At 39.9% G+C, this 12702-nt stretch overlaps 1 protein-coding gene across 1 annotated transcript; it reads left to right on the top strand.

Moving 5' to 3' along the window:
* Positions 1–931: 931 nt before the first annotated feature.
* SFRP4 (secreted frizzled related protein 4) lies at positions 932–9441 on the top strand. Its single transcript, XM_032286781.1, has 6 exons — positions 932–1948; positions 3261–3341; positions 3437–3502; positions 5620–5818; positions 6590–6653; positions 8574–9441. The coding sequence occupies exons 1-6, from the start codon at positions 1504–1506 to the stop codon at positions 8757–8759; spliced, it is 1041 nt and encodes a 346-aa protein (XP_032142672.1). The 5' UTR covers positions 932–1503; the 3' UTR covers positions 8760–9441.
* Positions 9442–12702: the final 3261 nt, after the last annotated feature.

Consider the following 12702-nt stretch of genomic DNA (forward strand, 5'->3'; position numbering starts at 1 on the left):
CTGTTTTAATCCATAATCTTTAGTTTTAATCCTTAGTCCAAACTAAACTAATTTTGTAGGTTTGAGCTTTGAAGAGAAAAACTGTGCGTGTTAAATTCAAGTTAAACTGTATTTTTAAAGATTAATATTCAGAGAACATGTTTCCATATTGCTGATGCCCTAGAAATTAGCATATAGCAGAAGTCTTACCACTTGAAGATTGATATACATTTAAAGCAATAAAACCTCCCTTTTCTGTGGATAGCTGAGCCAGAAACTGGAATTACTAACTCTTCTTAATGCAAATAAGATAAAAGAGAAAGCAAAGCATACATATTTGCATTCCATAGTACACAGCTTCTTATTCAACCCAAGCAACAGTCTCTGAGCACATCAGAAACCAAGATTTTAGGTTGCCGAGGTGGAAATCCTTTGGTATGAAGGATTAGAGCAGGGGAGACCTTTCAGACTGTAGTGTCAGGTGTTTTCTCCTGGGTTCCACTAGTGCCGGAGAAGGGAACAGGGAGTTAGAAGGAAGAGGGAATGTCGGAAGGCATTTCTCAAGTTGGAAGATGCTAGCACACCTTACCCTAGCTCTGTTAACTTTCTAGAGCAGAAACAAACCAAATGCCATACTGGAAAAATGTCAGCCCAAAGTGTCTACTAGCAACAACAAACCACACTCCACACAAGGAAGGGCGGAGCGGGGGTGACTTATACAACGTGTCCCTCCTGTTCCGACATTCACTGCACTCTCCCTGCCCCGCAGGACAGTGTCCCAATTGTCCTCAGCGCTCCTCGAGCCACCTACTGGAGAAAGCAAATATGTTTCAGAATTAGAGGGCAGCAGAAGTTCCCATTTCCCCCCAACTCTATACTTGGGAAAACTCTAAGACAGAGGGAGCAAAGTTCAGTTTTCATTCCAAAGACTGTCTTTCTCTCTCTTGAAATTCTCTTCCGCACCCTCTCGTATCTAGTGTCGAAAACAACTGCCAGAGGTTCTTTTTCTTGGTCCGAAGAAAAAAGACTGGCCAGACGAAAAAGGAGGGACTTTCGGGGGAAAGCAGGCTTCCAGCCCTGGGCTGCAGCCCGGAGGGGATGATGTCACCGCTTCTGCAACGAGGGGCCTAGGGGTGGGGCGGCAGAGGGGGAGCCCGCGCCGCGCCTGCAGCTGCCAAGGGAGCGTTCTGAGCCCACGTCAGGGGAGGTGTCGGGATAAATAGGGTCCCGCAATGGCCGTGGCTGGCTGCGCTCCGAGCTGCGGAGTCCGGGACTGGAGCTGCCCGGGCGGGTTAGCGCCCCGAAGGCTGAGAGCTGGCGCTGCTCGTGCCGTGTGTGCCGGGCGGCCGAGATCCGCAGCCGGACCCCGCGGCCCCGCTTTGCTACCCACTAGAGTTTGGGGGAATAAACTCTCTTGCGCCCCGGAGAACTTTCTTCTCGGGGAAGGGACAGAGAGAGACGAAGGTGGCAGGAAGAGAAGGGCGCTTTCTGTCTGCCGGGGTGGTAGCGCGGGAGGGCAGTGCCATGTTCCTCTCCATCCTGGTGGCGTTGTGCCTGTGGCTGCGCCTGGCGCTGGGCGTGCGCGGCGCGCCGTGCGAGGCGGTGCGCATCCCCATGTGCCGGCACATGCCCTGGAACATCACGCGGATGCCCAATCACCTGCACCACAGCACACAGGAGAACGCCATCCTGGCCATCGAGCAGTACGAGGAGCTGGTGGACGTGAACTGCAGCGCAGTGCTGCGCTTCTTCCTCTGTGCCATGTACGCGCCCATCTGCACCCTGGAGTTCCTGCACGACCCCATCAAGCCGTGCAAGTCGGTGTGCCAACGCGCGCGCGACGACTGCGAGCCCCTCATGAAGATGTACAACCACAGCTGGCCCGAGAACCTGGCCTGCGATGAGCTGCCTGTCTATGACCGTGGCGTGTGCATCTCGCCTGAAGCCATCGTCACGGACCTCCCGGAGGGTGAGGACTGAGGAAGGATGGAGGGAGGCAAGGAGGCTCCTGGGGCCGGGGCTACCACTTGAGGACTGGATGGTCACACCTAAGGCTGTCAGGGGCTTCTGAGGCTTGTAGGAGGTGGGAAGGAGTGGGGGAAACATTTCCTTCAGAAAAAGTCTTGTTTCCCCATAGGACTTTTAGGAGCTAGCGAAGAGCATTGCACCCCATAAAGAAAAAAACAAAGATTTTGCTTACAAAGGGAGCCGTCGACAATGTTTGCATTTATAGCAATAACAGAAATGATCATAGCAGTGAACAGGTGTTGCTATGTGTCTGAGAAAGTGTTAAACACATTACAGGTTATTCACTCATTTAATGCCCAAAGTAATCTCACCAGGCAGGTGCCAATACTTGCTCCATTTAATGCTACTTCTTAAAAGGTTTTTGTTGTTATTGTTTTTTCTGAAAAAGCAGTAATAGTCATTGTGTCCCACCAGGAGTGAGATTTGTAATTGCAGTTGCCCTGGAAAATTGCGAGGTCTGTTTCATGGTCATTGACCTGGAGCCAACTACCGTGGCGTTTTAGTTAACCCGATCTCTGCTTCCACTTCCTTCCTTTCTCTTTGGTCATTTGACTGCTTTTCTAGGAAGAAGAGGTTTAAATTCACTTCTTAAAATGAAACCTAGGAATATTTTTGCATTCTTTTATCCAGGCATCCTCTGATCCAGTTACCCTACATTGAAAGAGATTATAATATTGTTGTGCTGGAATCTCTGAAGTTATACCTCAGAGCATGGCCCTAAACATGAAGGAAGAGTGGTTAAGTGAATGTGGTAAATTGAAACTCCTCTCTAATTCAGAGTTTTAGAATAGAATATATTTGTTGTTTAAATTTTATAACTAATAGAAGGTTATGCTTGGTTTGGTTATATACCTCTGAACTGTTTCTGCACTGCAAGATATGAGATGAGCATTTGGAAATACACTGGTTATTTTGATTAATGTAAACTGTCAGCTTTGAAAATCAATATTTTAATATGACTTTGGGAGAGAGTGATGTGATTTATCCAGTTTGGCTGTATATACCAGTGAGGTTAAATGGATGTACATTCACATCAGGTTGTGCTTGGATAGGCAAATATTCACCCAAAGGACTTCTTTCCTAAGCCCTGGATTCACTATGAAAGCAGAAGTCAACAATCACATGCCATTTTTACTGTTAAGTACAATTCTTTTGTGATACTGTTAGTTGATATCGTCAGAGGGCTCCTTATTCCAGCTGGGTGAACAGAACAAATCACCAGCCATGCCCATGTGGCCCTGTTTGTGTTTCAGATGTTAAGTGGATAGACATCACACCAGACATGATGGTACAGGAAAGGCCTCTTGATGTTGACTGTAAACTTCTAAGTCCCGGTGAGTTCTTTCTTCATGGAGGCTCCCTCTACTTTTCCTCCCTAGAGTGATTTCTATGCTCTTTCCAACTTTCTGCCTCTCTTTTGCTTTTTTAGATCGGTGCAAGTGTAAAAAGGTGAAGCCAACTTTGGCAACATATCTCAGTAAAAACTACAGCTATGGTAAGTCATCTGTTAAAGCCATTTACTTTTGAGAATCGGTTCATTACAAAGCTGGAATCTCAATAAGGTTTTTTTCCCTAAAGCTACTCATAGAGTAAAGAAAGCGAAAAGTCGATTATTTTTCTAGTTAATTATGGGGATTCTATTAATACATGGCACAATAACAACTACAAAATATCTTGCTTTTCTGGACAAATCAAGTGAAAACAAAGGAAATGACCCAGGTGATAATAATTACATGCATCAGATTAAAAGTTTGACATCTTGATCCTCCTTGCCTTGGTAAAAAGTGCTGCTCAGCCCAGGTGGCACACTCCACCTGCCCTCTTCCTGCAGGAAGAATGGGAGAATGATCCATGGATCTGGTTATCTGAGGGTCAGGGAATTAAGGCCCATAGGCCCAGAGAGTTAAGATTTGCCTGCATATCCTTTTACTTGTGGACAGCTACAAATATTTAACATCTTACAGAAAGTTGGAGAAAAAAATGTTAATCACAAAATCCTATGGCTAAACTACTGAAATAGTTTAAATGCCCTCCTCTCTCATACTTGAAAGAATCATTCAACTTTGTCTTCCAAGAATATGTCAATCAATCATGAATTTTTTTTTGAAACAGAGTCTTGCTCTGCTGCATGCAGTGGTGTGATCTTGGCTCACTGCAACCTCTGCCTCCCAGGCTCAAGCCATTCTCCTGCCTCAACCTCCTGAGTAGCTGGGATTACAGGCATCACCATGAAGTCCAGCTAATTTTTGTATTCTTGGTAGAGATGGGGTTTCACCATGTTGGCCAGGATGGTCTTGAACTCCTGTTCTCTGGTGATCCACCTGCCTTGGCCTCCCAGAGTGCTGGGATTACAGGCATGAACCACCATACCCAGCCTGAAATGTTTTAAGTAATTTTAATTTCACTATTGTCATCTGAAAGTAAATTGAATAAAGCATGTTCTTTTTAAATTTGTTTTTGTAAAATGTCTGTTTGGGCTAGCTACTTTATATTTCATTGCATCTCTTAAATTATTTCTGCTGAAATAACATAAAGTGGTTTTGGGGAAAAAGCTTATTTTGTTTGCTGACTTAGCTTTCATATTGCCGATTGAAATTTTATATCAGTAAGAAACTTTGGATATATATCAGACATGAAAGTAGGAGGATCACAGCAATATAAATATCTGAAAAAAATAAGCTCTTACAAAGCTATCAGATTTAAGAATCATATGTAGCCAATGTGGGCAGTTCAACTACAAAAAGTAGCTTATCTTTTCCAGTAGCTTTTTTTCTTAAAGCCTGATCTATGTAGATACCGTCCTAATCTGATTTACTTAGTCCCTCGTCTGCCAAGATCCAGGCTTAAATACTAATCTGAGTTTCACGTCATGTCGCTCTCTGCAGTGTTATGGTCTTGGAGCAACCTTGATGACGAAATCATTTTGCATTCAAGTCCTTTGGTGTATTCATAAACTGGTTTCCTGAAATGGAATTCATGACAGACCCATGTTAGGCTGACTACAGCTCTATGGGAGTCAGTAATTGCAAGAGACCGCCGAAACCAGCATTTAAAACTTGGTCAGAGACAGAGGCATCTGTAACAGTTCCATCTCTGCTCTTAATGGGTCTACTTTGTCAGTCTGTGAAATTTAAAGATTGAGAACGGTAGTCTCCAGAGACTCCCTCCAGTTCAAAAATGTTATGACTAATAACTATCTCTATAAAACAGAAGAAGCTCAAGCATCAGATGGATGATTGAAGAGATGCAAACTGTAAGATGACTTCTGAATCTGAAAATATGTAATCCTCACTTCAAATCACCACAAGGAAGAACACAAACATATAAATGTTTTTTTACTGACCTGAAGGCAGAGCCAGACTAAAACCTACTTTTCATTTTGCTTTCCCATCTCCCAGTATACTCCAGAACATTTAAGACAATGTTGACAGTATAGGACGCCATCCATTTAGCATATGACTGTGGGCTTTTTCCCTACACTCAGGCCACTTGGACATAACCATAATTACAGGAGTGATTCTTTAAGAGAGGCTCAGAAGTTGGCGTGAATACATCATCCCTAGTTTTTCCCCAAAACCTTCAATAACACTTTTATCTATTTTTAAATTGCAGTTATTCATGCCAAAATAAAAGCTGTGCAGAGGAGTGGCTGCAATGAAGTCACAACAGTGGTGGATGTAAAAGAGATCTTCAAGTCCTCATCACCCATCCCTCGAACCCAAGTCCCACTCATTACGAATTCTTCTTGTCAGTGTCCACATATCCTGCCCCATCAAGATGTGCTCATCATGTGTTATGAGTGGCGCTCAAGGTAGGCACAAAGAGGCAGAAGGAACTGTCTGCATGCTGCTTAGTGAAACCTCAATCTCAGTTAGCAGTCATGGTTTAAATATGTAACAAAAATATGCCAGTGGCTCTCTCTCTTTTTTAAAATAGTTTACCAGATGCCTCTGTTTGAATAGCATGTATTCTAAATATCAATTAATTCCTCATAGAATGAAGGAAAAATCAAATGCATATTTGAATAGAGTCTTTAAAAATCAATTTTAAAATTCATTAAGTGATTTCAAATTTTATAGACAAGTCAATGATTTTAAGGAAGAACAATTCTTTTCAAATCTTTCAGACAATTTTAGAGTGGCAAATACTGAATTTTTAAGGCCTCTTTAATAGCATACAGATCAAGTAAATAGGCATTGGAGAGTATAGTTCCCCATGTTTTCCATATAAACATGTCATAACATTTGTTTGATAAAGTATTGCACAAACACACACACACATACACACAAACTTTAAGATGATTTCTGAATTGAATATGTGATGCTTAATTCAAATCATAAGGCAAAGCATAAACAAATAAATATATGCTTCACACACACTCAGATGATCTAAATGCATAATGTGATCTACAAATAAATATTGTTACAAGGAGGAATGAAAGAAAACAACAATAAAATATAAATGGTGGATATGTGGATTATGAGGTAAAGAAGTATTGAATAATTTTTTTTTTACAATTTCTGTATTTTTAGCTTTTTACTTTTGTAATAAAAAGCTGCTTATTAAGATAATTTTTTTTCAGGATGATGCTTCTTGAAAATTGCTTAGTTGAAAAATGGAGAGATCAGCTTAGTAAAAGATCCATAGTAAGTATCATGAGCAACACTGTGAAGAAGGATGTAAATGCACGTAAAGGATTTTTTTTAGAATTTGGGGATTCTTCCCATTCTCTCATCTCTAAGCTCTCATAAGAGCCAGCAGTAGCAACAGGATTTGTCTTTTGAATAGGCAGTTAAGAGTGTTGCTATTCTCACTCACTGTCATTCTACTTCAAAGGTGATTTCGTTGTGTTCAATACTAATGTGCTGGTTATTTCCAAATTAAATGAGCTTTCTGTTTTTTAATTACATTAAATTGTTTTAGTGAATCATGAAATACTTAAGCAAACTTAATATCCATTGAGATTAAAACTGACATATATTTGAAGGGGTGGGAATGCCTAGTTCTAAAACTTACCCTATCACTATACATAGCAGAATCTTTTCCTGTGTTTATAATAATTTAAGAATTTTGTCAAAAGTCATATGCAAAAAGTAATGGTTTTGCTGTCAAATCTATGATTTTTGTGGTAACATCACAGAAATATTGGTAATTCAGTTAGAGGAGTTAGAATAATTTTTTTGCCCAGAGATGTGAAATTATACCAATCTAAAGACATCAGGTAATTGGTGTGAAATTTTTAAAGCATCTCTTTTCTGCAAAATATTTTCATATATATTCAGAAGAATTTGTGTTTACAGGTTCACAAAACATGTTGCTATTGCCTATGCCCTCTTAGTTTGCACCAATAAAAAGTCCCAGGCAAGAGAAAAGTACATATGAATAACTGAGTTATGGAGAATGTAGTTAGAATACAGCCTCTCCCAGTCAGTGTACTTCTGAATAAGAGAACCAAACACTTGTGCTAAATCAGAGCTAAAATCTCATGAGCTTCTCAGGAGCGTGCTTAGTTCTATTAGACAAAAAATTCTAGCAGGATTGGTTATCTGGTTTCCAGGACTATAGTAGATTGGAAGCATCAATACAGAAGGCAAGCAGACCTTGAGAACCCGGGCTTGCCAACAGGAAAGCTTTCAATAATTATGGCTGTGGGGACCGTTTACTTTTGCAGCACATTTTCCAGTATACTTCGGCAAGAATTTGAAAATATCACCACATGATAGCAACATACAGTAATGAGTTTATTATTTTAGAATAGACTAAAATTGTGTCATAGCACAGTGGGGACAATGTTTTTCTTTTCATTGCCTTCCTAGTGCCTAGAATAATACCCGGCTAATGACGGTGCTCAATCTTTTAGATGAATGAAATATACTCTAACCAAGCAAGGACATCTGTGTTAATATAAAGCAGTGTCAATTCAAGTGGACTCACTTGTTTATTGTTCCTTACCTGAGCTATTTAAAGAATATTTTTTTTGCTATCAGAGAAACTTGATTTTTCAGAATGACTCGTTTCCCAGTGGTTCTGGCTAGCTAGGATGTTAGTGGATGACTAGATGTAGAAGGGGCCTCTGTCTTCCTTTGGATGTGGAAGAATGAAGTGAACAAACCCCTGACTTCCCAGTGACATGGGGTAAACTCATGCTAGTAACCATGAAATAAGAGCCCCTTTGAAGGCTTTGCACTGTAGGAATGTTGCATTATGGGGCTAGTGGTCAAAAGCTCATGGGTGAGGGCCTTGGGCTCTGGAGTCAGAGTGGGTGAATATGAATCCTGGCTCTGACATTTACCAGCTCTGTGGCCTGCAAATAACCTCTTTGTGCTTGTTTCCTGCCCTTGCCAATGATGCCTATTTAGAAGGACTGTTGTTTCAATGAAATGAATGTATGTGAAAACTTCATCACACACCGAGCACTTTCTAAGTCGCCTGGTATGATAAGTGCTTGATGTAGAGTTGCCATCGTTAGTATATTACAGTGAAAAACTTGCCTTAATTCTAATACTGGCTGAACAGCATAAAGGGGTGAGATGATTTGATAGTCATGTTTACAAATTGCCTTCCAGCAGTGGGAAGAGAGGCTGCGGGAACAGCGGAGAACAATTCAGGACAAGAAGAAAACAGCAGGGCGCGCCAGTCGTAGTAATCCCCCGAAACCAAAGGGAAAGCCTCCTGCTCCCAAACCAGCCAGCCCCAAGAAGAACATTAAAACTAGGAATGCCCAGAAGAAAACAAACCCAAAAAGAGTGTGAGCTAACTAGTTTCCAAAACGAGACTTCTGACTTCCTTACAGGATGAGGCTGGGCATTGCTTGGGACAGCCTATGTAAGGCCTTGCACCCCTTGCCCTAACAACTCACTGCAGTGCTCTTCATAGACACATCTTGCAGCATTTTTCTTAATGCTATGCTTCAGTTTTTCTTTGTAAGCCATCACAAGCCATAGTGGTAGGTTTGCCCTTTGGTATAGAAGGTGAGTTAAAGCTGGAGGAAAAGGCTTATTGCATTCAGAGTAACCTGTGTGCATACTCTAGATTTCTGTGTGGGGAAAATAATGCTTTTTACAATTTGACCTAATATGTGCATCGTAAAATAAATGCCATATTTCAAACAAAACATGTATTTTTTTATAATGTGTTTTATTTCTGTTTGTTTGACTTCTATTGTTACAATGCTAGTGATGTTTTAAAATGTAATCAAAAATATACTGCTTCTAAGAAGGAAAGGTAGTAGAATGAATGTCTAAAAGATCTTTATATGTTTATGGTCTGCAGAGGACTTTTGTGATGAAAGGGGATTTTTTGAAAAATCTAGAGAAGTAGCATATGGAAAATTATGACGTCGTCTTTACAATGACTTCTGCTCTGTTTTTAGCTAGAAACTCTAAAAACTAAAATGCTAATAAAGAAAAATAAATAAAAAAGAGAGGCAGACAATGTCTGATTCCTGTTTTCTGGTTACCTGATTTCACGATCATGATGCGTCTTGTAAACACGCTCTTAAGTAGCACTAGAAAGAGTCAGTTTGTCTGTACCATTAGGAGTTAGGTACTAATTAGTTGGCTAATACTCAAATATTTTATACTCACAACAAAGAGGTATGTCACTCATTTCACTTCCCAGGACATCCACACTAAGGATAATTTGACAAGTATAAAAATGGCCTTCATGTGAGTTGCAAAAATTTGTTTTCTTCACTTAAACATTTTCTTTGCCTAAATGCGTGTGAGAGGAGTTAAATATAAATATACAGAGAGGAAAGTTGAGGTTTCATCTCTGAAATGAGAATTACTTGACAGTTGGAATACTTTAATCAGACAAAAAGAACTTATCTGGTAGTATTTTATCAACAAATTTCAGGCTTGTGGATAATTGGAGGCATTTATTTAAAAAATAATTTTACTGGCCTTTTGGTAGCAGTAAGCATGTATTCTTTATAAGGCATTTGATAAATGCAAAATGTCAAAAGGAAATAAAATCCCATCTAATCCTACTCTCTACTACACAGAGGTAATCACTATTAGTATTTTGGCATATTATTCTCCAGGTGTTTCTTATGCACTTATAAAATGATTTGAACAGATAAAACTAGAAACCCACTATACACGCGTTTTATAACCTGCCTCCTTTGCTTGGAACTTTATTGAGATAAGTTTCCACGTCAAGTAAGTGCATACCACCTCATTCCTAAGAGCTGTGCTATATTCCATAGTATGCATTACTCAACAAACCCATGAGCTGTTGGGTACTTAGGATGTTTCCTAACTGATCATACTGAGTAAATATCTCAATAGCCAAACACCTGTGCACATCCTTCATTAGTGCCTTGGGATACGTTTGTTTAAAAAGCATTGTTGGGCCAAGGAGTATGCTTAGTGAGGACGATTCTTGATTATGTTGTCAATTATGCCCAGAATGCTTTGACCATCGGTATATGGAAATGCTGACTTTCCAACCCCTCACTAAGATTGTTTCTCCTTCCCCATATTTGTTATAAATTTAAAGTTGGAACTGGTGGCCACTTTGGGCAAACCTCCTCCCTTCATCTGTGAGCCATCAGCTGACAACATTCTTAGCACTTCCTATACTCCTGGCAGCTGGGAAATAGTGATTTAAGCACATCAAAGTATGTAGATAAATGGATGAATGGATAGATAGATGATAGATATATGGATGGCTGGATGAATAGATAGACAGATTTCTTAGCTGCCGGAAAAGCCTATGTAACCTCCATTTTTTGGTGAATCAAACTTAATAACATAACTGGTTAACTACAAGAACTGAAGAATTAGAGTTATAGCAGAGCTGCCAATAGATGCTCCCTGCCTAGCCTCCTTCTAAGATATATGAAAAATTACATAAATAGCCTTAGTTCTTACTTTCCAGTTCTAAACCAATGCAGTCTGACCACTCTTTTGGTTTCTCTCCTTGTATACGTGTACCCATAAGATTGTCTATCGCATTCTTCAACAAAACCCCTTACTAGCTTAAGGGTATTTCTGGCTGGGGGGAACCAGTCCCTGAATAAAAAAGAAGGGCACATTTTTACCGCAAGTTTGTACCTGCTGCTATCACCAATTCAAAAAGCAAAAATGGTTATTTGGAATCATGGAATGAAAAGGTTGAATGAGACCTCAGAAGTCATCATCTTGCTTGTTGGAGAAAGGCTGTGTAAGTTTGTCTGATTTCTTGCACATAGTTAGAGACAGATCTGGGCCCTCAAATTTCCTGAATTTTAATTTACTGGTCCAAAGTATACTGATTTTTTTGTAACATAAATCTGGGCTGCTAGAGGGACTACTCATTTATCCCCATAGAAAGATTATTAACCATAATATCAGTTGTCAATTGTGTGATTTAACTGATAAGGAAGCATGCCATGTTCTCCAGATAAATGAATTATCCAAGATAGAGTATCTGCTTTAATTTAAAATACCCCAAAGAAGAGGCTGAACTCTAGGATATCCATGGAATATCCCCCCTTATTGTTCAGACAACAGAGATTAGCAAAAAATAAGATAAAACAAAAACACCCAAAATATCAAAGTAGCTACTCAACATGTCAAAATTAGCATATTGGTGTGATTCCTCGGGGCTTTCTTTCTGTTTTGTGTATGAGCTGAACAAGGTAGTATGAAAATTGCCCCACGTAAAGAACGCGACAGTAGGTTTGTATTGCACAGTTGCATAATTTGGATATATCAGAGTTTATTTTACCAATAATTTGTGAAAATTGACTTTTTAAATTATACTTTAAGTTCTAGGGTACATATGCAGAACATGCAGGTTTGTTACATAGGTATAAATGTGCCATGGTGGTTTGTTGCATCCATCACCCCAACATCTACATTAGGTATTTCTCCTAACGCTATTCCTCCCCTAGCCACTCACCCCCGACAGGCCCCAGCATATAATGTTCCCTTCTCTGTGTCCATGTGTACTCATTGCTCAACACCCACTTATGAGTGAAAACATGCCGTGTTTGGTTTTCTGTTCTTATGTTGGTTTGCTGAGAATGATGCGTTCCAGCTTATTCCAAATCCCTGCAAAGGACATGAGCTCACCCTTTTTATGGCTGCATAGTATTCCATAGTGTATACGTGCCACATTTTCTTTTTCCAGTCTATCATTGATAGGCATTTGGGTTGGTTCAAAGTCATTGCTATTGTGAACCATGCCACAATAAACATATATGTGCATGTGTCTTTATAATAGAACGATTAATAATCCTGTGGGTATATACCCAGTAATGAGATTGCTGGGTCAAATGGTATTTCTGTTTCTAGATCCTTGAGGAATCACCACACTGTCTTCCACAATGGTTGAACTAATTTACACTCCCACCAACAGTGTAAAAGTATTCCTATTTCTCCACATTCTCTCCAGCATCTGTCTCCTGATTTTTTAATGATCACAATTATCTCAATGTGGTTTTGATTTGCATTTCTCTAATGACCAGTGATGATGAGCTTCTTTTCATATGTTTGTTGGCTGCATAAATGTCTTCTTTTGAGAAGTGTCTGTTCATATCCTTTGCCCACTTTTTGATGGGGTCGTTTGTTTTTTTCTTGTAAATTTGTTTAAATTCTTTTTGATTCTGGATATTAACGCTTTGTCAGATGGGTAGATTGCAAAAAAAAAAAAAAAAAAAAAAAAAAAAAAAAAAAGCTGGAGGGAACAAACAACCTGACTTCAAAC

The sequence above is a fragment of the Sapajus apella genome, unplaced genomic scaffold (assembly GCF_009761245.1).
Source record: "Sapajus apella isolate SASKATOON/1434 unplaced genomic scaffold, GSC_monkey_1.0 scaffold19, whole genome shotgun sequence".
Lineage (NCBI taxonomy): Eukaryota > Metazoa > Chordata > Mammalia > Primates > Cebidae > Sapajus > Sapajus apella.

Bases quoted from the DNA above. Each gene is read 5' to 3' on its own strand.
- SFRP4 (XM_032286781.1), top strand. From the start codon at position 1,504: ATGTTCCTCTCCATCCTGGTGGCGTTGTGCCTGTGGCTGCGCCTGGCG. The intron at 3,342-3,436 runs GTGAGTTCTTTC...TTGCTTTTTTAG, and splicing joins CTGTAAACTTCTAAGTCCCG to ATCGGTGCAAGTGTAAAAAG. The intron at 6,654-8,573 runs GTAAGTATCATG...ATTGCCTTCCAG, and splicing joins AGCTTAGTAAAAGATCCATA to CAGTGGGAAGAGAGGCTGCG.